The sequence below is a fragment of the Myotis myotis genome, unplaced genomic scaffold (assembly GCF_014108235.1).
Source record: "Myotis myotis isolate mMyoMyo1 unplaced genomic scaffold, mMyoMyo1.p scaffold_m19_p_17, whole genome shotgun sequence".
Lineage (NCBI taxonomy): Eukaryota > Metazoa > Chordata > Mammalia > Chiroptera > Vespertilionidae > Myotis > Myotis myotis.
Window position 1 is genome coordinate 29,106,186 of NW_023416321.1, and position 27,564 is coordinate 29,133,749.

A 27,564-nucleotide genomic window follows, 5' to 3' on the forward strand; every position below is an offset into this window, starting at 1 on the left:
CTTGGCCATTTTCTTTGGGACAAACTTGTCTTCGTGCTAATTTTTTAAATATATTTTTATTGATTTCAGAGAGAAAGAAAGAGGGAGAGAGAGACAGAAACATCAATGAGGAGAGAGAAACATTGATCAGCTGTCGCCTGCATGCCCCACAATGGGGATCGAGCCCACAACCCGGGCATGTGCCCTGACTGGGAATTGAACCATGACCTCCTGGTTCATAGGTTGACACTCAACCACTGCACCACGCCAGCCAGGCCACACATTTTGGTTTATTACTTCTTAAACTATTCACATCTTTTTTTTTTCCCTACTGGTTTTTTTATTTTATTTTATTTTATTTTTTTAATTAAATCTTTATTGTTCAGATTATTACATTTGTTCCTCTTTTTCCCCCCCATAACTCCCCTCCTCCCAGTTCCCACCCCACCCTCCGCCCTCACTCCCCACCCACTGTCCTCATCCATAGGTGCACGATTTTTGTCCAGTCTCTTCCCGCATCTCCCACACCCCTTTCCCCGACCAAGAATAGTCAGTCCATTCCCTATCTATGTCCCTGATTCTATTATGATCACCAGATTATTTATTCACTTGATTCTTAGACTCACTTGTTGATAGATGCATGTTTGTTGTTCATAATTTGTATCTTTACCTTTTTCTTCTTCTTCCTCTTCTTAAAGGATACCTTTCAGCATTTCATATAATACTGGTTTGGTGGTGATGAACTCCTTTAGCTTTTCCTTATCTGTGAAGCTCTTTATCTGACCTTCAGTTCTGAATGATAGCTTTGCTGGATAAAGTAATCTTGGTTGTAGGTTCTTGGCATTCATCACTTTGAATATTTCTTGCCACTCCCTTCTGGCCTGCAAAGTTTCTTTTGAGAAATCAGCTGACAGTCGTATGGGTATTCCCTTGTAGGTAACTGAGTTTCTTTCTCTTGCTGTTTTTAAGATTCTCTCTTTGTCTTTTGCTCTTGGCATTTTAATTATGATGTGTCTTGGTGTGGTCCTCTTTGGATTCCTTTTGTTTGGGGTTCTCTGCGCTTCCTGGACCTGTAAGTCTATTTCTTTCACCAGGTGGGGGAAGTTTTCTGTCATTATTTCTTCAAATAGGTTTTCAATATCTTGCTCTCTCTCATCTTCTGGCACCCCTATAATTCTGATGTTGGTACGCTTGAAGCTGTCCCAGAGGCTCCCTACACTATCTTCGTATTTTCGGATTCTTTTTTCATTTTGGTTTTCCAGTTGGGTGTTTTTTGCTTCTTCGCATTTCAAATCTTTGACTTGATTCTTGCGCTCCTCTGGTCTGCTGTTGGGTGTCTGTGTAATATTCTTTATTTCAGTCAGTGTATGCTTAATTTCTAGTTGGTTCTTTATCACAACATTGAGGGTCTCATTAGATTTCTTGAGGATCTCACTACATTTATCGGTGGCTTCTAGACAGTTCTTGAGAGACCTTAAAAGTGTGGTTCTGAACTCTATATCCTCCATTGACAGTTTTGTCCTGTTTCTTTGTCTCCGCATTTTTTTTTATGCTTTCTTGGTGCACCCCTTAGTGGTCTTTGTGGGCAGTCTTGTTGTAGTTAAGCCTTGATTGTTGTCGGCAATACCGGGGGTGATTTGACCTCCAGGCTAACTGGCTGTGAGAGTCAGCTGTGTCTGCAGTGAGAGAACTTCTGTCCTCTGGGGAGGTGCTAATCTAGCCTTTGCCTGAGGTTATCCGGCAAATGGCTCTGTGCAGGGCTTGGGTGGGGCGGGTCCCTAGGGATCTACAGGGTGGGCCGGAGCAAGCAGTTATGGCTGCTCTCAGTTCCGACCCTAGGGGCTCTGCCTCACAGAGTCCCAGTAACCGCTGCAAACCTCGGAGAGAAAGCTGCCTTCGAGTTCTGACCGAAGCCAGACAGTCCTGCTTCTCCCGTTTGAGTCTGGGTCCCTAGAGACTCGCCCGGCTCTGGAGCTCAGAGTCTGAAACTCCCTCTGGATTGAAAACAACAACCGCGCCCTCCGCCGCCAGCCCGCTCCGCGCGCACTCCGCACCTGAGTATTTCACTTCAGCACTGCGCCTCCTCTGAGTCTGGGTATGATATTCTCTTTCCTCCTAGTTGTAGAATTTCCACTCAGCCAGCCTTCCTGTGGTTCTGGATGATGTCCGTTCCGTCTTTTAGGTGTATTTTTGATTGGTTATTCGAGGCAGCAATCTCCGGCGTTAACCTATGTCGCCATCTTGGTTTCCCCCCCTATTCACATCTTTTAACCAAGTGATTCTACCTCTAGGAGTCTGTGTGCTAAGAAAACATTGTAATCATAAATAAAAGAATAATCCTTGTACAGAAATGTTAAATGCAATGTTATTTATAATTTTAATAAGATGATACTAGGTTTGAACTAATGTTAAATGGGAAAAACAGGACGCAAAATTGTCTATACAGTGGTATCGAAACTGAGTAGAAAGCATATGCAAAGGGAAAAAGTCTAAAAGGAGATACCCCAAAATATTAACAGTGATTTTCTTAGGAAATGAGAACTGAATTATGGGTGAATCTTACTGTCTTTATATGTTTCTGTATTTTCCAAGTTTTCCACAAGGATCATTTACACATGGGGGGGGGGGGGGGGACTCGTATATGAGAAACAAATTCAATGTGAGGCCAAAACTCTTTTTGAAAGCTTCCCTTTACACCCCCTACCCCCACCCCCAACACTCTTATGAGTTCCTGCAGCCTGCCATCCATCTCTCTATCACAGCATGGATCACAATGCTGTAATTATGTCCATGTCTGTCCTTCCTTCCCAGTTTAGTTTAAATGCGGGCATGGACTGCATTCTATTCTTCTCTGTATCTCCTAAACATAGCATATCGTTGGTGAATAATTAAATGTACTAAATGCTTAAAGGAATGAATGGTTTTGTTTCACAAACAAAACAAGTACAGGATGGATTAACAAGTTATGGATTTTTCCCCCACACAACTGAACCCATGCTCTAAGAACTAATACATGCAACATAGTAAGTTTACCCAATGAAGTACTGAAACAATAAGTTCCACATTATGAAGTGTGGTATCTGCCTTAAGTTTACATAGTTATTTTGCAGTGATGCTTAAAGTATGCAAGTTTTTAATTTAGTTCATAAGAATTCCCCCTCCCCCCAGCTTTTTTTTCTTCTCTTTGTGAGGCACACTTTCGAAAGTCACCTTTCATGGCCACTGATTTCAAATATAGGCAAAAATCACCTTCATTCCCTAAAAAGAGAAAAAAAGTCAAATACTTTTTTTGCTAGCAATGTCAACTACTGGAACCAGTTCAAACTAAAGAAAAATAAAATCTCATTTTCACCTAATGCAGAGTTTCTTTTCCATTCACTCCAAACACAAGGGAATTTTAGTATCTTAGTCAGAATTATCATGAGAATCTAACTCATAAGGGGTTAGGAAGAGACAAAAATGAATCCCGACAGAGCACAGACTACTGAAAATTTCTGAAACTTTGAAAAACAGGTCTCTGCCTTGCTTAACTATTTAAAATTCCTCACAAGTGAGTCACCTTTCTCAAAAAAAAAAAAAGCCAAGTTCCACCTGAGATAAACCTGAAGATGAGATGAAGAACTTGCACATGTAAGGAAATCAACTTCAATATCTTCTGGCCTAAAGGAGGGAATCCTTGATGTAGCCAACAGCAAACAACCCATTATCCACAAATAACTCTTGCTTCACTTTGGGACACAGTATCTACTTTATGCAGTGGTGAAAGATTGCATTTTATTTGACAAACTAATAGCAGAATTTGTTTGCACTTCTTGAACACAAACCAACTGAGCTAGTTATGCACAACCTGGGGTTAAAAACGTCTTATAAATGTGCAAATCTTGAGGGCATCTGAGACGCAACATGAAATCCAGAAAGTGATCTGGAGAGAAGTTGAACAGGCACAAGAAAGTCTATAATCATAGCTACTGAACACAGGAACCGGAGGCAGGGAGGTGGGGTACTCGGCTGGGTCTGAGTGCACTGCCCGAATCCACACACTGTACCGAGGAACTATGAGATCCCAACGCATGATATGCAAGTGTGTATGTACTTGGGTGCAAACGTTGCTCCCCACGTGTACGTATACCCCATATTTGGCAGTTGCTCTTCCAGTCTCTGCAGATCCGCTGAAGGAATGACGTACCTTCAGCAGGTATTGGCTGCCCTGAGGTTTATGATGGCATTCCTAAGGTCAAAGGACTTCCACCAACTCTTAATTGCTTGCTGATTTTTCCACTGCTTCCTCAACCATTTCTTTGAAGGCTCCCCGTTGTCTTTTTTATTTGAAAACCCATCTTGCTGAAGTATGCTACCCACACATAAAAAAAGCTGATGAGTTACCGAAGTGATCACACCTGCATGACACTCCTGTGTGAAACAGACCGCTCCCAACAGCCCAGAAGCCCTCCTCCAGCCCCCTCCTCCTCGCTGCTCCATCTCTCCTCTCCAAAATTAACCATTCTCCTGGCCTCTAACATCACAGATTAGTGCTGCTTGTTTTTTAATTTATAAAGACGGAAGCATAGAGTAGGTATTGTTTCTGCGTCTCCCTTCTTTGGCTCAGTGTTATGATTGTGAGATGAATTCATGCTGACACATGTAGCTGGAGTTCATGGGTTTTTGTTATCTAGTTATTCTATTGTATGAACACCGCAATTTATTTTTCCATCCTGCTACTGATGGAAACTTGTGTTCTTCCCAAGTTTCGGCTCTGACTCCAGACTGCATTTTAATATCTAACGCTCTTGCTTTATTTCTACACTGCAGGTCTAGCAGTATTCTTTTTTTTTCATGCTTCATACCAGTCATTCAAACACACTTTTTGGTCAACTATTATAGATCAAAACTTCTTCAGAACTCAGATTAAATAACTGAAAAGAAGGCCATGACAGAGAAAACACCACAAACATTTAGCTCCGCAGAGGGGAGCAGAGAGTTCTTCGAATGAGGCTCAGGCACTGACACTCCGTGGCCCATGCTCCGGGGGTCTGTGCGGCCGCTTGCATTGCCTGAGAGTGTATTCGTTCTCATCCCCTCGTGCTCCTTAGGGACACCTCTTCACCCGCATCTCCCTTGGCCTCTCTGTAGTGCTCAACTCTGCCGACCACACGCCTCTTCCCTTGACTTTTGTGACACCACACTCTCCCGTGGTCTTCCAACTTCTCTGGATGTTCCTCTTCATGATCCCATCGGTGTGCTTCTTCTGACTGTCCCTTCAATACAGATGTCCCTCAGGATTCAGTCCTTGGCCCTTTCCTCAGATTTCTTGCACTTTTCTGGTAACCTACCTCTCACAGGCACATCCTCTGGGCACCTCCATCTCAACAGGAGGGAAGGTGTTGAGAGACATTCTCCTTTTCCCGATATTCTACGCATACAGTTAATGCCCCCGGTCTCTATCACTGCCCTCTAACTCCTCCCAGGCCTAAGAAGCAGCCGGGGTAGTAGAAATGGGCTTGGAAGTCACACCAGTCTGGTTCCAAATTCAAACTGCCTCTTAATTAGCTACGTATGAGACTCTGACAACGTCATTTTCCCTCTGAAGACGTTTCCCTTTCAATCGTGTAAGACTGAATAGATTCAGCCTGGCCGGCATGGCTCAGTGGTTGAACGTCGACCTATGAACCTGGAGATCACAGTTCAATTCTTGGTCAGGGCACATGCCCAGGCTGCAGGCTCAATCCCTAGTGGGTGTGCAGGAGGCAGCCGATCAATGATTCGCTCTCATTGATGTTTCTCTCTCTCCCTCTCCCTTCCTCTCTGAAATCAATTTAAAAATATATAAAAAGACTGAATAGATTCAGAGAGATTGAATAAATGAATGAATGAATGAATGAATGAATGAATGAACTTGATTATTTAAAACCCATCTAACACAGTGCCTGATGGCTGGTAGCTGTCGCAGTCAACAGTGTTCTCTCCATTTTCTCTTTTATGGGAACTAGTGCCATCTCCCTAACCATACAACCGTGAAAGCAGAACTCTCCTATGTGAAACCTCCAAACCTGTCAGACTGGTCTTCTGACTGTCCCTGGACACATCCTACCCATTTGCAGAGGCTCATGTGCATGGAATGCTCTCCCCTGCCATTCTTACTTCACACATACCTACGTCTTACTCACCTCCAACACCCAACCCAATACTCTACACCTCTATAAAGGCCCTCCTCAATCACTGAAGCTCACAGGAATGTCCTCCTGGTCTGAACCGTAGAGCACTGGTACCAATGACCTGACACTTATTATATACTACTTTAGGGGCGGGGGGAGTCAGATACTTTGTCAATGCCCCTTTCACCCAATTACATCATTAACTTCTTATAGAGCGTGATATACAGATCTTAGTATACACAGTCTCTAGAGACAGTTTTAACTAACACCCATTGACTGCTATGAGAGGTCAATCTCCGCTGATTTGTACAAACTGAAGGCATACACATCATTTAATAAATTCAACGATTACTGTAAAATATGTAACCCGATATGCAGAATCTTAGAATTTGGGACTTAGAACGTCACGAAGACCAGTCTTCCAGGTGCACAGCACCCCTTTACAACACGAAACGTTTCTTCTAGGGGCTTCCTGAGAAAGAACCCTAGCTCAGTGAAGGAACTCTCAACTTCTGTTGCAATAAATCCCTACGACCAGAGACTCACTGTATCCTTGGGGGACCCATCTGATGTCTAGGTAGCAGCTGCTTTGTTTTTGAAACAATCTCAAACTTACAACAAAAGTTGCAAGTATCTTCTTTCTCCCTGAACCACCTGAGACTCCTAACTCGCTGACCTGAAGCCCTACCACCCACTTGTGTGTTTTTCCTACAAATGAAGACATTCTCCAACACAACCACAACACAATCATCAAATCAGCCGATATGTTTACTAACAATGGATTTACAAACCCCATTCAAACGCCACCAAATGTCTCAATTAAGTCCCTTACAGTGAAATAATCCACGCCAGAGTCATACTTTACCTTTCGTTATGTCTCTCTACACTCCTTCATTCCAGATTCTTCCCTCGATTTTCACAAACTCGGCATTTCTGAAAACCAGACTGTCCTTCGATGTGAATTTGGCAGGTGTTTCCTCTGATTGGTTCCGGGTTACACATCTTTAGCGGGAATGTCACAGAAGTGACGCTGTGTTCTCACTGCATCTAGTCACCTGGTGTGTGTTCTGGTTTGTCCCATTACTGTTGCTGCTCCTTTTGATCCCTTAGTGAGGTAGTGTCTGCCTGTCTTCTCCACTGCAACAATATGTCTTTCTTTCCCCAATGATATTAATGAATGAGCATTTTGTGGGCAGGTACTAAGTAAATATCTCAGTCCTCAACAAATTTCAACTTATTCGTTTATTAGTTTGTGTAAGTAGGACCCACGGTTACCTATTTCAATTTGATGCTCAGACTGACCCAGAGGTAGCTAAGTGGGAGCTCCTTCAAGCTGGTGTCTGTGCCTTCCATACCCCTTCCTCCATTCCTTGAGGACTTCCTGTCTTCCTGGCACAGTTCGATGCCCCTGGATTTTCTTGTCCTTTGTCTTAAAGCAGGGAAGGATGTCACTCACCTCTCTATTTACAAACATGGAATTACACAACCTATTTCATGAAATAGATCCTGCATCCTGGCATACATACAGAGCCTTTTTTGTACAGTTTGACTTACACTATCCCGGGATGATTCCAGACCTCGGCCTATGTACCTCTTCATCTGGCTGTTTGTCTGGACTCTTTATAATACTCTCTATAACCAACTAGTAAACATAAGCAAATGTCTCTATCTGTGAGCCGCTCTAGCAAATGAACCAAACCTGAGGAAGGTGTCATGGGCACCTCCAATATATAGCTGGCTGGTCAGAAGCGCAGGTGACAGCCCAGACTTGTGACTGGTGCCTGAATCAGGAGGCGGTACTGTGGGACTGAGCTCCTGACCTGTGGGCTCTGACACTATTTCCTCGTGGATAATACCAGACTTGTGCATATTCCTGTGTAGGAAACAGTTGGTGTCCACTGAGAACTGGAGAACTGCTTGGTGGCATTGGAAAACACAATCTGAGTCATCATGTCCTATGCCTGGTCCCTTCGGTCATTAAGTGAACAGCTTCAAGTGCCCTCAGCACACAGCATTCTTTTCTGAATGGACACATGTTGTCTACAAAGCTTGTTTTTTTTTTTAAAAAAGGATATATATAGATAGATTACATATCTATCTATATATGTACATATAGATAGAGAGATAGAGATATCACTCTAAAACAGTATTCTGCCCCTAAAATTCACCCCTCCCTAAAAGAATCAGGTTTTGTTCAGGTTTTCTACTCATAGTCATGTTGCTTCCAGATATTCGTGTGCTTCAGGAAAAGGGAACTCCATCCTCAGCTCTTGACTATCCTAAATCAATCACGATAACCAGGGTTTAGTCATTTGCATGTGACCAAACGCTGACCAATGAAACGTGAGGAAGCCTTCCAGGGGCTTCCTAAGAAAGCAGCAGCAGACAAGCAGGTGGCTCCCTCTCCTCCTGGGGAGGTGACTGTGTTTGGGAGGGATGCACAGGCTGTGACTACCCTCCACTAGCCTGAGGGAACCAGCACAAAGGCAGGGCCAAGATACCAATCACAGACCGGAGGAGCCTTCAGGATTGGCCAGAGCCGCCCTTACCTGGAGATATCTTTTCTTTTTATTTGGTCAATTGTTCATTCTTTTAGGTGCAGCCAACAGCATTCTAACCAATACGGTGGAATGGGAACTGTTCACCCCTCCAGGAGATGTGGGATGAGTCTGAGTAGAACTTCCAAACCCATAGTTCTTGATAAAGACCAAGTGGATGCATAATACAGTCTACTAACACCCTCTCCTTTGGCCCCCCTGCAGTGTGAGTTTGAGCTTACATTGTTGCCTTTCAGTTGCCCTTAGAAAACTAGAGATTTGTTTGTTTATTGTTAACATTGTGAGCTTTTCCACTGTTTCAACCTGTTCAGGTCTTTTTAAGTTTGTTTTGAGTCGGGGGATAATAGAGGAAGTTAATAGACTTGCTACTTAATTTCAAAGCAATTTTACAGCTAACTAGAGAGGGAAAAAGTAAAAGAAAAAATACAGAGCTAAGAGATGGGAGATTTTTTTTTTTTTTTTATCCAGTAATAACTGTGCCACTAAACCAATGAAGAATCCTGGACAAACCACATACTCACTGTGTCCCTAACTTCATGCATCTGTACATCGGCGAGATAACTTAACTCCAAGGTTCCTTTCTGGCATTAAACTTTTATGACTCAGAGACGTCCTTAGAGAATGTATGACTCAGAATTCTACTTTTATTGCTTGAAGCATAAAATCAGAAAAATAAGTGCCCCCGAAAATCAGTGGAAGTCCTTTAGTCATTATAGAGATTGGCTTAGTTCAAATCAACACAACCCTGCTCTTGGGCTGCCTACTCCCAGAAATAACTCGACAGAACTATTCGTACATATTATCATTAAAGGAAACGCATAGAAAGTTACTGCCAAGTCCACACTCCACCCACCAACTTGACAAAAACAAACACTGCAAAGAGCCACCATACCTGAGGAATCCGGGCAGCTCAATGAAAGGAAGCCCAGACACTGAAAAGTATGCCCTCACTCCGAAGCGACTGCAAGATGTGTGGTGTGTAAAGGCCTTCAATCATTTCCCAGGGTACTTAAAGTCTGAATCGTCCATTTCCCAAGACCCTTTGCAAAGCTGTCCCTGGCCAGCCCTCCATCATCACCTGTCCCCACTCTGCCTGAAGACTCCAGCCTCATGGGATGCTCTTAAGTTTCTGAAACACACCAAGCATCCGTCTGTCTGTCTGTCTATCAACATCTCCCTCCTTCCTCCCTCTCTCATGATTCTGCCTGGCCTGTACCACCCTTTCCTATGGGATTCCCCCATCCTCCACCTGCCTCCTCCCATCCCCCACAGACTCCTTATCCTTCTCATCTCAAAGCCAACTTCCTCATAAAATGCCTTCTCGGTGGCAGGCACACACACAGCACACACACCGCAGCCATTTCCCCGATGAGGAACCCTGCTCTTTCCCTTCAGACACTTATTCCTACTTGTAATGATTCTTTTCTTGTTTACCAGAGTTTCGTGTCTCGCCCCAGCTGCTTCCGCAGCTCAATGGGAGCAGAAACCTCGTCTGTCTGGGTTGTCCCTGCACACCCAGACAAGAATACAGATGTGGTTGCCATCAAAATTTCCAAGGCAACTCAATGACATGGAGAAATGCTTCTTAAGCCACTATGTTATATGAGGAAACTGTTCATAAAATTATCTCGTATAAGCAAGAAGATTCCAAATTTTAAAATATGTCCAGTTATAAATGTGTAAAAGATTATAAGGACATCTATTAAAGTATTAACAAGGACGATGATACCTTTTCGCGTGGAGAAACCTGGTGACAGAAATAACCTAAAGTATGCTGCACATTACAATATACAGGTGGATGGATCATAGAACTGTAGCCCTGAAACCTATATGATTTTATTAACCAATGTCACCCCAGTAAGTTCAACAAAAATTTAATTTAAAAAATAATGGAAAAAAGGAAATAATACCAAGTATGCTAAAAGTGCCCAACTATAACCAAAGGTGGAAAGAACAGAAAACACGTTGTAAGGATGAAGAACAAATAAGTAAACTGACTTAATAATCATAACAGAACTAAGAGCACTGACTATCTGGGTAAGTTACGATTCATTTGTTAACACACCGGTCAGCTCCCATGACAGTCACACCCCACTGAGCTTGAACAGAACACACCTGTGGAGTGGAAAACCATTAGCCGAGGATGCTGGTGGTGCCTGACCCGGCTGCAGATGAGAATCCCCGGGGCTCGCAGGAGGCTTCCTACCTCAGACTCTCCGGAGGTCGGGCCCAGGGAACCTGTATGTTTTTAAAGCTGGGCAATGCTGATACAGCACCAAAGGTGAGAGCCCTCCCCCTTAGGATAAATCAAGACGGTAAGAGAAGAGGTTCCTTTTCAGTAAAGGTTTCAGATAAAACAGGAGCCTCAGAGGCAGGGATGCAAACAGTAATCGCTTCTGCCAATAGCAGCTGCCCACTGCACAGCACCAAGCCATCACAGAGTGTGCACGGGGCGGAAAAATCCACTCAGCATGCTTTGGTTTGTTCCAACCACACAAATAATTCAAATACCAAGGGGAGCGATACGCGTTAGAAGAGCACCTTTCCTACTCGGCCTACATGCCTTGCCAGCTGAACCTATCAAAGCAATCGAAAAATACCTCTGAGCAGAGAAGAGAAAAAACAGACATCTCAGAGCTCCTGTCCTACGCCTGAGACGCCCCAGACAACCCCTGAGCTCCCCCCAGGAGCTCATCCCAGAGCCAGCCAGATTTGTACACTAAGAGGGGAGAGAGCATTCACAGGGAGGTGCCCTGAAAGAGACAAGAGAAAGTCACCCAGATGCTTTAAAACTTTAAACTGTTAAACTGTTCAGATCAATTCAGTGTGGAACAAAGCCTTTCCCATAACCCATAAATCCCAAGCGCATGAAAACAATTGTTCAGAACTTCGGTCATGATGATCTAAGTCATTTAAGAAGAAAATTAAATTATATTCTTCACATTCTACTTAAGGAGTAGACCGGAGGGAGCATTACATTTGAGTATACCCTCGATGTGTTACGAACAATAAACAACGCACCTACCATCCCATTTAATGAAATCAACTTGTAATGTAGGGACCAGTTCCATTTTACGATGGGGCGATAGAGGCTCAGAGAACTGAAGTAAATTGTTTTAAGTCGCACAATAGGTAGTACCGCCATGTTGAAGTCTGGGTAACGGAACGATTGCCTTTGCTCATTATGTCAGACTGCACTGCCAGTGTTCACATTATTTTGGTTGGAAATATTTCCCTGTATGTGTTTACAAGGGTCAAAGCCAGCTGGAAAACAATCACCGAGAACAGTGGTTTATCAAACTGGTTTTTGTTGTGTGTGTTTTCCAACATGATAGCATTTTTTCTGAACAAAAAATTTCTTGGCACCCCAATACATAGAAGCACAGTTGCTTGATTTAAAGCCGTAGTCAGCAGGGGGCCGGAAGCCCTGTTCCACCCCACCTAGAATCCTCAGGTACCTCATGGCCCAGGACACCACAGAATAAACGCAGATTAAGAAAACAGCACCAAAAAAAAAAGAAAGAAAGAAAAAAGAAAACAGCACCCATCTAAATATGTACAGTCATTGGATTGGCTGTAAAAAAACATGTCCCTTAGAGATAGTCTACAAAGGATACAAAGCTATACAAAAGCATCTCGATGCTGGTAAAAAGAATGTGGTCAAACGCTAAGGTAAGCAACATGACACAAGCAAGAGCCCAGTGCCACTAAAGTCTGTTTTCTCCCTGGTAAATCAGGCACCCTGCCTGAGTTCTACAGGCCTTTTAAAAGAAAAAGTCCACCATTTCACAAAGACTCCAAATATATGTTAGTATTCCCTCTCCCGCTCTAAGAGTAATGGTAGTTTCACTATCCTATCTTCCCAAAGACGGGAGGTACAACAGAAAAATCAGAGTATATAATGATGTCCAATACATACATAAAATATACAGTACATACACAGTTCAGGCAGGAATCAGAGAGGCAGAGATATTATGTATCTATTTATTCATTCACTGGTGGAGGCGAAAACATTTTGCCCGCAATGCCTGGAAATAAGCCTTCAGAGATAAAGACTTGGCCCTTGCCCTCGGGGCCAGAAACTAGAGGTTAGGACACAAATGGGAACTGACAGGACAGGTTGAAAGCAATGAGAAGCTCCTCACAGTTCACTTACTGACATTTAAACCACTCTAGAGCTGTTGGTTTTAAGGGCTTTTTAAAATTATTATTTTTTGAAATTCTTCTTAATTATAGGAACATATAGGCTAGAAAGGCACATCGGGAAAACTCAAACTCTCTCTGAGGACGTTTATCATAAACTTAAAACGACTAAGACGTCTATAAAAGCCAAAACGGAAACAACCAATTTAGGGTTCTCCAAAATAAACGTGAGGTTTTTAATGGAGTTCGACCTTTTATTTTTATTTTTTTTAATTGACTATAAATTTTTTCTTGACTTTATATTGAACACAAAGCAGTGGTCTGAGTCGGAGCCATTTGGGATCACCCTGACCCCGAGACGGACGATCCTCTATTGTACAAGTTACTCAAAGCAGACTTTGTGGTCAGAGGGGAAAAAATGGTTTGAATTTCTCTTGGTGTTTGCTTCACTGTTTCAGATGAAGCCATTTTTAGAATAATTCATTTGCTTCTAGAAGTAATGGGACCCTTGAATATACATAATAGTAGTAATTCTGCCCCCTCCCCCCCACAAGTGTTAGTAGTATGATTGTGGGAGATACATGGAGAGAAACAAAAGCAAAGTTGTTCCTTGATACAGTGGGGCCTTGACTTGCGAGTGTCCCAACTAACGAGTTTTTTGAGATATGAGCTGTCTCTTGGCCGATTTTTTGCTTTGAGTTGCGAGCTAAAATTCGGGTTACGAGCCAGCTTCAGATACCCCACCGCTAGTTGGCGCAGCAAACGTCACAGTGAACGCCACAACATCAGCCCAGCATCACGTGTCTCGATACGAGTAATTTGAGTTACGAGCTCCGTCACAGAACGAATTAAACTCGTAAGTCAAGGCCCCACTGTATATCTTTTTATTTTTATTTTATTGTTTAAAGTATAACAAATAGTAGTACATATGTCTCCTTTTTTTCCCCATTGACTTTCCCCTGGCCTCCCCTACCGCCCCGGCACATGCCCTCACCCCCGCCCCCCCAGTGTCTTGCGTCCATTGGTTATGCTTATATGCATGTATACAAGTCCTTCCGTTGATATCTTACCTCCTCCCCCGCCAGCCCTCTCCAACCTTCCGACTGTAATTTGAGTCTGTTCGATGCTTCTCTGCCTCTGTATCTATCTTTTTGTTCATCAGGTTGTAATGTTCATTATCCATAAACTATGGTACATCTACACAATGGAATACTATGCTGCTATAAAAAAGAAGGAATTCTTACCATTTGCAGCAGCATGGATGGAACTGGAGAGCATTATGCTACGTGAAATAAACCAGTCAGTGAAAGAAAAATACCACATGATCTCACTCATTTGTGGATATATCTTTTTCCATCTATCCCATTTGGGTTTTTTACTTTTTTTTTTTTTAAATATATATTTTTATTCACTTCAGAGAGGAATTGAGGGGGACAGAGATAGAAACATCAATGATGAGAGAGAATCATTGATTGGCTGCCTCCTGCACACCCCCTGCTGGGGATCAAGCCAATAACCAGGGCATATGCCCTGACCAGGAATTGAACCATGACCTTCTGGTTCATAGGTTGATGCTCAACCACTGAGCCACACTGGCTGGCAAGCTGGCCGGCTGGTGAACCCATTTTTTTTTTAAGAACTCTGAATTGGCTCATGACTCTTTTAAAAACTACTGTCAGCAGTAAGCAATCTTATTAAAGCAAAGTCGCTTTACTAGAGTTAACACTTTACTCTCACTAAGGTGAAGTCATTTCTATACTGCGCACCAAGGAGACAAAACGTGGGGGGTCTCGTTCAGCCGTAACAGTAACTTCTCCCACAGGAGCAGGCGTGCCTGGAAACTTAAATATCTTCGAGGGCGAGGCTGGGACAATGAGGGACTGAAAGGTGGGCAAAGTCTCAAGAGGGACCAGCTGATGCTCTCGAATCCCTTCTCCATCCAATGAAATCACTTATAAGAACCCTTCACTTTAAAATGATCTCCTTCCAAAAAGCAGATCATCCCCATTTCACCAATTAGACATCCAAAAATTTCCACTTTCTTTTCTAGGCCCGAAGGCAAGACACACTTTTTTAACTGAGCCAAGTTTTTCTCTGACCCTGTCATCAGGGCCTGCCTCCCCAAGAATAAACTGAGCTCAAACTATATCCCCCCGACCCCTTCCCACCTGAGTTCCCTTCTCCATCTCAGGTATACCTCATCCCTGAACAGTTACACACTGCCAAATTACTTCTCAACAATGACAGTCTCAGCCCCTCCTTCTAACTGATCTCATCGAGGCGCGAGAAAGAAGGGATCGAGCTAATTTACATGAATGCATCTGTGCCACAGTAGAAGTATTTGGCTTTTTAAACTCTAGTTGGGAGGATATGGGGAAGCATTAGACAGGAATGACAAAAAGTGCAGACGGTGTGGAGGGAAATATTTTTGAGCAATGGAAGCTGGCTAGAAGCATGGCCAGCCCCCTCGTGCTGAGAGTGGGTGAGGAGAGAGAAGGAAAGGTGAGGACGGGGGAAGGGGTGGTCACTGGGCAGTGGGGGCCGCCTGAAGGGGACTGCTTCCAAACGAGAGACTATCTACTTCCAACAAGGGTCTGCTCAGGTTCTACCCCCTCACAGAGCCCTTTCCACCGACTCCCAATTCCATTCTCTCTTTTCCTGAAATTCCCTCAGAACTCTAGTACATAACATACATACAGCTCAATTATATTGTCACCAGTCCTCTTATTTATTTTTATTTAAAAAAAATATTTTTATTGATTTCAGAGAGGAAGGGAGATGGAGAGATAGAAACATCAATGAGGAGACAGAATCATTGATTGGTCAGCTGCCTCCTGCATGCCCCCTGCTGGGGATCAAGCCCGAAACCCGGGCACATGCCTTGACCGGAATCGAACAAAGACCTCCTCACCGCAGTACCCAACACAACATTAAGCACACAGGCAAGAATTCAAGTATGTAGTTGCTAACTTTAAAGCCAGGAAATTATATTACAAATACAGGTCTATAATTTAATAAGGAAACAAGTTACATATTAAAACAAACAAAACGACTTTCTACTTTAAGTTCCTCACCCAGCTACAATGCGTGGTGAGTAACGTCACCAACCTTTGTGAAAGCAGAGAACAGTGTGACTTGCAGAATAAAATATTTTGGAAATTTTTAATATGAATAGCAGATTTCCTTTTCCAAAGAGTTGAAAACAATTTTCAGAGATTAGACTGTGGTGCCTCTGGAGGGAGCAGGAGTATGAGTATGTGTGGGGTGATAGTTATGCAGCGAATTGGGAATGGCAAAGGAACGTGGTCCACAGGACTGGGGACAGCGGGCCACCGACCGAGCATCTGCTCTGCTACGGATATCGCGTTGCGTGTAGTACAGGTGCTATAACTGAGTCTTCACAATAACACATCAGCTTTACAGATGAAGAAGCAGAGGCTCAGGGAGGCAAACTTACTTGTCCAAGGCCACAAAGGTGGTAGTAAGTGGACAGAAATAGGATAAGGTCCCGATTTGTCCATCTCCAATGATTTTGCTCTCTCCACTAGGTAACCACAAGCCCTTCCACAACATTTTTCATCCTTGGCTTCCAAACAAACCAAAGCAAACAGATCTGTCTTCATGAGGAAGGAAGAAGTGAAAGTAAACCTCCAGCAACAACAGGATCAGGGCAGGGAGGTGAGGCCATTTGGGAAGGATTCAGGAAGATAGTTAACATTAGTCGGGTGGGCATTATGCACCAAGCACTGACCAGACACTTTTTACACATCATGTGATTTCATCCCAATAATCCTGAAAAGCAATCATTTTATATAGTACTAGTGGCCCAGTGCACGGATTCGTGCACATTGAAAGGGAATCTGGTGCGGGTGAACCAGATTTGGGGCCGACAGGGCCCCAGCAGCAAGCTAACCCACGGCCAATTCCGTGAGGAATCGGGCTCCCTCCTCCCTCCTCTCTGGGTCCGGGGTGCGGGTGAACCAGATTTCGGGCTGACAGGGCCCCAGCAGCAACCTAACCTACTGGTCAGAGCGTTTGCCCCTTGGTGGTCATTGCACATCATAGCTACCGGTCCAACAGTCGAATGATTGCTTAGGCTTTTATATAGAGAGATAAGGAAACTGAGACTTAGGCAAGTTAACTTACCCTAAGTCTTAAAGCAAAAAAAAGAATAGAAATGGCCCAGCTGGCCTGACTCAGGAGGTCATGGTTTGATTCCCGGTCAGGGCATATGCCCAGGTTGTGGGCTTGATCCCCAGTGGGGGGCGTGCAGGAGGCAGTCGATCAATGATTCCCTCTCATCATTGATGTTTATGTCTCTCTCTCCCTCTCCTTGCCTCTCTGAAAACAATAAAAATATATTTTAGAAAAGGAGTAGAAGTGAAGCTGGGTTTTGAACTTGGTCAGTTAGGTCTCAAAGACTGTGCTCTTTCCACTGCTCCCTGTTGCAAGCATGCTCTCCCCCCTCTTCTTCCCATAAATGCCCAAAACTAACGTGTGGGGAAACTGTTCTATTAAGAGATCTAACCAGTAATTATATGGCAGTTGAACCGAAAGGAGCCTGCTTCCCACAGGAAATAAAACTGTCATCTCGACCTGAGGAATGTAACAGACAAGGAGAGAGAGGCTTCCAATGTATATTTTAAAATGCTGTTACCCTCTGAACCCATTCATGGATGGAGCTGACGTTTTTATAGGCCCTGTCAGGGCGGCTCATCAACAGCTCATCGACCCCGCGGGGCTGAACCACCACGGACAGCAGTTTCCAGCTCGCTGCACCGAGCAGGGCCAGTGATCCTCTCCAGTCCAACAGCAACCCAGCGATGGGTGCCAGAGAATGGCCATAAAACAGGACCAGTCCTGGAGAGAGGGGCCTTTTGGCTGCCCTGGCTCCAACGTAGGTGACAATGTCAACAAACGGCTCTCCGCATTCGGGTAATAATCCACAGTGCAGACAACTTACACCAGGGCCATTAAATAAACACATCTCTGTCCATATACTGGAGGCACCATCTTTGTCTCCATATTAAGCAAAAAGGCCAAAGCTCATCTCTTGAATGCAGAAGTAGAATCCTTCCGAAATCTACAGTGAAACAAACGCACCAGCGGCCGCTCCTGAGGGCTTGCCTCCACCCATATCTGGCTCTATTTGGGAGCTAAATTCAGCAAAAGTCTCCAGGGTCAACAAATGACCCCGAGTAAAAATAGTCTTGGAAATCTGTCATGGAGGGAGCAGGAAAGGAAAAGAGACGGCAGGGTGATTCACTCCAAATGGCAGCTCCCAAAACCAAAAGCTCATTTCCCTGTCCCAATCCGAAGCCAATGTGCAAAACAGGCACAGCGCACGCTGTCCTTTTCCGAAGGCCTCTGAAAGGGGCTGCCAAAGAATTTCACAGGGAAGCCAAAAAGATTTAGTGTGCCATTCGCCCCGCCTATAAATCTAACCAGGGCCACTTCAAACCAACGCTCTGAACCAATTGCAGGTTTATCCTTGCTTGAAGACCACCCAGAGTAGCTAAGCTTTGCCCCTGGCAAGCAAGAGGGATCCTTCATCCCACCAAATTTTCCCAATGACCAAAGAGTTGCCGAGAAAGAGGACGGAGATTGCGCAGTGTGTGTGTGTGTACGCGCGCGCCTATTTGCTGCCTTTTTAATTCTACACCTCACTCCTCCCACCACCACAGTTAAGATGTATTAAAATAAGTATAATATAGACGATTATATGCTTTTTCAAATTAAGGATTCTACTGGTTGAGAAATAATCAGCCTATACTTAACTGCTCAGGTAACTCATTTTAAGATGCAGGGAACACCCAGGTGCCCGATTTTACAACACAAAGGGAGAGGTGTGTTGGCATTGCAGCCACTCACCTGCACTGTCCCTTTAAAGCCCTGTACCTGATGCGGCGTTCATAATTTATGCTCTTTTCCTTAAAGATGGTTCCCCACCTCCTCAACTGTAATGAGTTTCAAAGGACCACAAGGCCCGGACCCACCTCTGGGCAGGCTCTCTGTCTTCGAAGAGCTCGCAATCTGGTGGGCAGGGAGGTGTGCGGAGAACAACATCATCCTATGATACATTCTCTCTAACAGCAGGACCAAGTGTCCACGTACCCTGGGCGCACAGGTAAGAGTGAAATGAACCCTGACGTGGAGGACTGGGAGAGACGTCTCAGAACTGGTCTCTAAGAATGAGTAAGAGTGTGACAGGCAGGGAGGGTAGAGACGAGGGAAGGAGAACATTCCAAGAGACTGAGAACAGCCCAGGCCTGTGGCTCTCCAATGGGGACTATGTCCCCTTGCCCCAAGGGGTATTTAGCAATATCTGGAGACATCCTGGTGGTGTAAATGGGAGGGGAGTGGTACTACTGGCGTCTGGGGGATAGAGGCCAAGGATGCTGCTAACGTCCTCCAGGCCCAGGACAGCCCCCCCCCCCCCCACCCCCAACAAAGCGGTCTCCAAAGGCCAATAGTGCCAAGGCTGAGACACCCTGGTCCAAGCAAAGGTATGAAAGACAGTATGTGTTAGCTTAAAAGTGAGACGTTGCCTGCAGCTTTGGCAAACAGAGTGCTGTAAATGGCCGCTTTTATGGCAGAGAAAAGCCAGTAAGAAGAGAGGGGAGGAAACATTAAATTTCCAAGGAGCCAAGATAGAAGGCTGAGCCGATCCCTTATTCCTAAACAGAAACCATCACCAACAAAGTTAGGAAACGGGCCTCCTGGGAGCCTAAGGTGTATTCTTAGGCTCAGGTGTATTCTTGTGCCATGAGAAGCAGGGCTCTCGGGGACCCTGTGCTCGGCTCCAGGCCACGCCGGAGCAGCAGTCCGCACTCTTCCCCTCACGGGGCGGCTACGTGAGGAGCGAGGAGCGAGGAGCGAGGAGCAGGGCTGTTCCGTGTGGCTCGCCCTGGCGGGACGCTCACTTGGAGAGAGGGTGCAACGCTGCTGTGAATGCTGGGAAAACTACAGGACAGGAACGGCCCATGCAAAGGGGGCTGCGGGTCCAGAAAGGGAGTGGCTCCGAGGAAAGCAGAATATGGTGGGGAAGCCACGGCCAGAGCTTCAAGTGGTCATGAGGGTTGCTGGCAGGAGCCATGCCTGACCGTGAAGGCAGGAGGTGCCTGGGGAGGAATCTTACTCCGGGGCACAGACCCTTGAAAATGGAGTGAGGAGCTTACCATGGCAGCCAAAACCACTTCCACCTCCACCTCCATGGGAAGTAAAATCAAACAGAATAAACCTCCCCTAGCAAGAGACTTCTAGCAGGGAAAGGCGGCGGCCCTCAAGCTACTGGCAGTTTGGGGCATAAGGGTAAAACATAAAAATTGAAACTCCTCTGATATAGGAACTGACTCGCACTAATCCACATCACCCTTCCATCTTGCCTCCTGCAGACTCACATGCACAGACACACACCTACTGTCAATTTTAAAAAATAGAAACACTAAGGGGAAAGTTGCATCAATTGTAGCGGATGTCTAAAAGTCAAGCTAAAAGTCAAGCGTTAGTTCCAACAGGAAAAGAAAAGGCCAGCGTGGTAGCAAAATAAGAAGATAACTCTAAATGGACAATGTCATAAAAGGGTCAAAAAGGAAAGTGAAACATTCGTGTTTTTTTCTCTCGATGAAAAACACTGTCACAGAATGTGCCCACCAGTGTACTGGGTGCTGGGTGCTGCTACTGGAAAAATTAAAATCGAGTTCGGATGACACAGGCCCCCTGAAACAATTGCAGCCTTGGGGGCCTCTCTGTACATCACAGACCAAAATTCCTAAAGAGGGCCTTGCAGAAGCCCGGTGGGGAGCAGGGGACAGGACATTCCACCGGAGTGAGAGAAGCCCAGGTCGGGAAGGCCGGAACGATGGGGCACATGCACACTTATTACAGAGAGATGAAATAATCTCAAATCTCGCCTGGATCCAGCCATAAACATACACATGGTATGGCCCAACCACCCATGTCCTGGGAGATGAAAACACTACAACCTCACACAAGAGCACCTGTACCTGCAGTGGGTTTCTGGTCTCCTTCTGCAAAGTACAAGTGTCCCAGGAGCTCAAGCAGCTACACACTGAAACAGTCTGCAGGGGTATCAGGGTGACAAGAAATTCAGACTACCAGAGAGAGGACTGCTTTTCACCTGGATCTTCAGGGTTCACAGCTGGGGAGAACGGTAAGGGCGCTGCTCCCCTTTGCTGGGATTGTGTTTACAGCTCGGTTGACAAACCCCTGGCAACGTACAAGTAAATCGTGAACAATCGCCGAATCTGTACGATGAGAATTGCAGCCAATTCTAAGAGTTGTCAAGTACTCACACAGATGAGACACACACACGTCTGAACATCCAGAATCTTGAATGACCTGGTGACTGAGCGTGAAGGCAGACCTGGAACCCTGGGCATTAGCCAAGGGTCATGCTAATGAGAGCTGGGGGGATTCCTCCCACAACTCCTTCCCCTCCAGATAACATATTCACTATCACCCTCAGTAGGTTTTCCTGCCTCCACACCTCTGCTCATGCTACTCTAACCTCCTAGACCAGTGGTTCTCAACCTTGGCTGCACATTAGAATCACCTGGGAATCTTTTTTAAAATCCTGATTTCTAGGCCTCATCCTCCGGAAATTCTGTTTCTTTGTTATGGGGTGGGGCCACAACATCAGTAACAAAGAAACAGAATTTCCGGAGGATGAGGCCCAGAAATCAGGATTTTAAAAAGATTCCCAGGTGATTCTAATGTGCAGCCAAGGTTGAGAACCACTGTCCTAGACAAATCCTACACGTCCTTTACTTCTCTCATCCTCTATATCAAGCATGTCAAACTCGTGGCCTCTGGGCTGCATACCTTGTTTATTTGGCCCAAGTTAGCCTTTGAGTTTGACATGCCTGCTCTATATGGTGCTCTAAGCCAGCCTCAAGCATCTCCCTCTTCAGAACAATTAGCTTGTACAAGTACTTAGCAAAGAATCACCTAAGCTCTATAAGGCTTAATTAATTAGCTCTTCTGCTGTTTTCTTCACCTATTACTTAAATCAAAAGCCATTTTCACCTTTCTCCCTGTCTTCATCGACAGGACCCCTCTCTGAGAGGTGTGGAGCAAATTTTTTAAAATATATATATATATTTTTTAAATTTTATTTTATTGATTTTTTTTACAGAGAGGAAAGGAGAGGGATCGAGAGTTAGAAACATCGATGAGAGAAACATCAATCAGCTGCCTCCTGCACACCCCCTACTGGGTGACGCTCTATTCACTGAGCCAAACCGGCCAGGGCGTGGAGCAAATTTTGTAGATCTTTGGATCCTCCCACTCTATCTCCTAGGGTGCCTTATACAAATGTGGAATTAAACTGCAAAGTTCTCTTCTGCGCACATAGTTAAATTTGGCTCACACTAACCACTTAGAAAACCCGCAACCACCCAGCTGGCATGCCTCAGTGGTTGAGCATTGACCTGTGAACCAGGAGGTCACTGGTTCGATTCCCGGTCAGGGCACATGCCCGGGGTTGCGAGCTCGATCCCCAGTACGAGGTGTGCAGGAGGCAGCCAATCAATGATTCTCTCTCATCACTGATGTTTCTCTCTCTCTCTCCCTCCCTTTCCCTTCATCTCTGAAATCAATAAAAATAAATAAATAAAAAACACCTCTGCAACCAACTGATATATGAAAGCAAAAAGAGAATATAATTACGCGCTGAAAAATCTTGTAAGTCCTCATTATTGTACAAATGAGGAAACTCACACAGGTGTGTGTGTGTCTGTAGTAGACAGGTGTAGAAAATTAGGTCTGTGCCCACCCCCCCCCCAACTGCCCCCCATCCTCTGGGACACAAGGAAATCTGGCCAGGAGCAGATGAAGACTCTATGGGGGCTTGCAACTGCCAAGGTACAAAAAGGTTTTCAAATTTAAATGGAGACCAGCAGGGGCAATTAATACTGAGATGTGGGGTTAGTTAAGCACCAAAACCTAGATTATGATTTTCACTTCCTAAGCTCATGGTGTGATATTTAACATAAGCCTGGCCAGAACCTCCAGGAAACGCACACAGACCAAAACTCGGTTATTTTGAAACTCTATTTACTGTAATGGTTTAAAAAAAAAAACACACAAAACTACTTTAAAGCTCTGCTTACATATTCTTCTATCAAAAGAGAAAGAATCACATGAAGACGACTTTCTAAAAATAAATTCGCCTTCGGAAGCTCATTTGGGGGTGCTGAGTTGGGACTGCATTTTCAAGGATGTCAATCACACAAGGGCCCCATCTATAACTCCTTGAGGGAAAAAAAAAAAAGAAAAACTGAAACCATGAACGCCTTGTCAAATTCAGACAGTTTATCTTGGCACCGGCAAGCCCAGCAGTCTCTTCGATGTCTGGAAACGTGTCTAATTACGTTTCGAGAGTAACTATAAAAAATAGCCCAGGTCCTGGAACAGACAGCTCAGGGACCACTCCAGAGCATCCTGCAGGACGCGATGGAGCCACGCCAGGGAGGGGAGAGCGGGGAGGAGAAGAAGGAGGGAAGAGAGAAAGAAAAGCAGCGAGTGTGAAACCGGGATGCGCCCCCAGCTCCTCTCAGCAACCTCGAGTCTTCCCAGGACTTCGGGCCGCCGCGACGCTCCCTAAAGTTACTTTCCTTTACTTTTGTTTCCATGAGGTCACCCGGCCCGCCCACATCACCTACCTGGGGGAGCACACTAGCCTGCTCGGCCCCCAGCGCTGCCCGCAGCTCCGCACAGCCCTCACGCCTCCCACCCGCCCCGGCCCCCGCGTCCGGACAGCACCCGGGCACCCCCTCCCGGGAAGGCGCAGCCCTCCAGCCCAGCACGCCCCTTACACGCCGAGGCAGCCGCGCCCGGGGCGTCCTTTCTCGGCCAAGAGCCCGGGATACCCCACTCCGGTGGCACTCCATCCCTTGAGCTCGGGGCGCCCCCGCACCCACAACCCGGCCGCACCGCGGGGGCGCCCCCTCTCGGGGAAGCGCAGGCTCACGCCAGGGCGCCCGGCCGCTCCGCCCTCACCTGAGTCGGAGGTTGGCCATGAACTCGGGCATGGAGACGGTGTCCATCAGCACGAAGTCCGCCTTGCCGAACTCCAGGCTCTCCTGCTCCGCCATGGCGCCGGCGAACGGGCTGAGGTGGGCGCCGCCGGGCTCAGGTGGGCGCGCTGGAGTCGCGGGAGCCGGTCCGGGGGCGCGCGGCGAGCTCGGGCGGGGCCGGGGCGGGGCCGCGGGCTGGGGGTTCCGGGGGAGGGGGCGCCGGGCTCCGCTCGGAGGGTCTGGGCCGGACAGAGGCCGCCCCGCTGCTCCTCGGCGCGCTCTCGGTCCGCGCGGCGCACCCGGCAGTTTCCGCTTCTCCCGCGGCGGCTGCCTGGCGCTGTGGGGGACGGGACACCGAGACGGAGACGGCGGCGGCTGGTCCCGCCTCTGGCCTGGGTCTGGCCACGGCCCCGCCGCCTCGCGCCCCGCCCCGCCCCGGCTTCTCGGGCTCCGCTGGCCCCGCCCCGCCGCTGAGATCCCGCCCCGCGGCGGCGCCGGCCTCCGCCTCCTCACCTGGGCGGCGCGCTCGCGCGGGGCGGGCGGCGGGGGCGCGCGCGGGGCCGGGCTGGGCGCGGGGCGGCAGCGCCCTCTGGGGACGGGCGCTGGGACCTCGCGGGGCGGGGCCGAGGAGTGCGGACGTAGGAGGGTGGGTGGGATCAAGTGTCCAGGGTGGCGGCCTCTCGCCCTCGCTGGGTGAGTGCCAACCAAGGCACAGAAGTAGCCTGCGGAGCTTTTGGCGAGGATAATTCCTAATGATTCCGTCACCCAGCCGCGAAGCCCCCTTCGGCTTCTCTGCTCACATCCTCTCCTTGAAAGGATGTTTTGAGCTCAGACTGAAAGAATAACAGCTGACGTGTTGGTGACAATGAAAGTGACCAGAGCTTCCAAGCACCTTAGAGAACTTAAGTAACTTGCCACATGGCTAGGAAGTGGGGAAGCTGCATTTTCATCCAGGTCATTTGGCTTACGAGCCCCAGCGGTTAGCCACATGGCAGACTGCTTTCCTGTTCCAGTGTTCCATAATCCACCTTTCTCTTCCTCTCCTCTGAGCATATCATCAAACATCTCCTTATAGCCCTAACCGGTTTGGCTCAGTGGATAGAGCGTCGGCCTGTGGACTCAAGGGTCCCAGGTTCGATTCTGGGCAAGGGCAGTGGGGAGTGTGCAGGAGGCAGCTGATGGATGTTTTTCTCTCATCGATGTTTCTAACTTTCTATCCCTTTTCCTTCTTCTCTGTAAAAAATCAATAAAATATATTTTTTTAAAAAAACACATCCCCTTATATTATTATTAAGTTTTTAATATATGTATGGATCATCTCCCTGGGATTATGGGAGACTACCTGAGCATGGGTCCATGCCCTAAATGTCCCGATATCCCCTTGGCACCCCCCAAGTCCTATTGTATTGCCTTGCACCTGTAGCTATGAAATCCACAGTGGTTGAATGGAATAGAATAAGCTTCGGTGGTCTCCCATTTATAAATACATTGGTTGAGCTTGGAAAATTCTTTGGGAACTTCGACTGCATTTCCCAATGAAAATATTTTATAAATGGCTTTCTAAGGCAGCTCCTCTTCTGCCTGGTGTTCCCATGAGGACCATTTTCTGTTCCAAAATCTACTAGTGAATCTGGAAGCCCCCAAAGACCTCGATAGGCCCCAACTCGGTGGGCGAATTTGACTGCGTAAACCAGCCTGAATTCAGGACCCTGCTCACGGCCTGCTTCAGCTGCCAATCCCACCCTGGCCGAGAGAGCGGGGGAGGCAGCTTGGTCACCTCCCCCCGAGAGCACCTTTGCCTTCCAAAAGCTGCCCCACCCCTTGCCCAGGCCAAGCTGCAGCCTGACCTCCACTGGCAGCTCTCCTTCCTCCAAAGAAACCCCTGTGGATCTCAGTGTCCTCATTTGTGGAGTAAGACCTGTGGGCTAGACACTGTCCAAGGTAGGACTGTCCTTTACGTGGGCCATTTGTGTGGGCCAGCTGGTGGCTAAACAGGTGATTGCATAGAGCAGCCGTGGGCAAACTACAGCCCGCAGGCCGGTTCCAGCCCGTTTGAAATGAATAAAACTAAAAAAAAAAAAAAAAAACCGTACCCTTTTATGTAATGATGTTTACTTTGAATTTATATTAGTTCACACAATCACTCCATCCATGCTTTTGTTCTGGCCCTCCGGTCCAGTTTAAGAACCCATTGTGGCCCTCGAGTCAAAAAGTTTGCCCGCCCCTGGCATAGAGTATAGTATAATGATAAAATGTTGGTGTTGGTATGTTTTAACAGAAATAGAACTGAATTTCGAAAAGAAAAGCAAGAAATCTCAAATGGTGTTCTATTTGGAGCAATCAAGGACCACACTCAATGACCTATTAGTAAATGGATGTATGTATATTTCCTGAGCCCTGGTCACGAGAACAAAAGAGATTGTATAGTGGGTATGAGTTATTCAGTAGTATACAGCTATGGTTTTCAAATGGCCAAAGCAAGGGAACTCTTGTTTCAATCAATATCTCATACAGGAGCCCAACGTATATAACATATACAGAACATATGCAAAGGGTATATTATAAACTGAGATTAGTATAAAATCAGGCATTGAGACAAATGAGGCTCTTTTGATGAACCCAGATCTGTGTAGCAGGGATCATTGTCACCTTACATCGGCCTCAGGATTCCAATTTTCTTTTGCACGTTGTTTTGGTCGTACAGTATCAAGACAATTCTGATTTGCATGGGTAAGCAGTAATTTTTTACTCCTACGGTTTTACATCCAGCCTTTTTAAAGGCCAAAACACAGCTACAATCTTATGAATCAGTGACCCACTTACAGGAAGTTAATAATATGTGCAGAGATGGCCAGAGAAACTAGACACTGAAGTCTGCATTCAAACAAGGAACTGTAGAGCAGGTTGGCTCATTAATCTCCTTTGTGATAAAATTTGTATATAAACACATTTGGATATGTATGTGTGTGTGTGTGACACTTGAAAATATACCAAAAACCAAAATAAAAATGAACATCACCAATAATGAGATACACTGATCTCAGGAGTGATGTGATCTCCTAAAACAGACATAACGTCACTCACCTACTGGGTATGCATCAACTGCGTCTAATCACGAAGAAACACCAACTAAACCCACATTAGGGGGCATTCTACAAAACTACCGATCCGCACTCTTCCAAAACATCAATGGCGCGAAAGACAAAGAAAGGCTGGGCCAGGTTAAAGGACCCCAGAGAGACACCACAGCTAAAGGCAATGTGTGACCTGGCCTGGATCTCACCCTAGAAAAAGGTAAAAGACGTTATTGGGAGAATTGGTGAAATTTGAATACAGACTCTATTAGTTAGTTTTCCTGAATTTGATCATTGTGCTGTGGTTCCGGACCAAAATGTCTTTGTTCTTAGGAAATACACTCCAAAGTATTTAGGTCTAAAGGGTATGGTGGCTCAAGTTGTTTGGCAAAGATAATAATAATGTGTTGGGTATACCCATAGGTAGACAGATGGATAAAGCAAATGTAAACAATTGGTGAATATATAAAGAATATGTGGGAGCTTTTTTATAGTTTTGTAACTTTTCTTTAAGTTTTAAGTTATTTCAAAATATAGAGTTAAAATCAAATAGTGGTCTAAAACTGTTAAAAAAATTTTAAAAACTTTATTTAAAATAATCTTTGAGAAATCAAATAAT

The 27,564-nt window shown here is 45.9% G+C and overlaps 1 protein-coding gene across 5 annotated transcripts in view; it reads right to left on the minus strand.

Moving 5' to 3' along the window:
* The window catches only part of MYO1D (myosin ID), a 268,215-nt gene extending 243,941 nt beyond the window's left edge, over window positions 1-24,274 (minus strand). For 2 of the 5 annotated variants that reach the window (XR_004972857.1, XM_036340566.1), the window contains exon 1: window positions 23,855-24,274. Coding sequence is in view for 2 of the 5 variants with exons in the window: in XM_036340566.1 (XP_036196459.1) it covers window positions 23,855-23,949 (95 nt within the window). In the remaining 3 variants the exon portion in view is untranslated. The remainder of the gene's footprint in view (window positions 1-23,854) is intronic. The other 3 variants (XR_004972856.1, XR_004972858.1, XM_036340564.1) reach the window with 3 other exon arrangements.
* Between the last annotated feature and the right edge of the window lie 3,290 nt (window positions 24,275-27,564).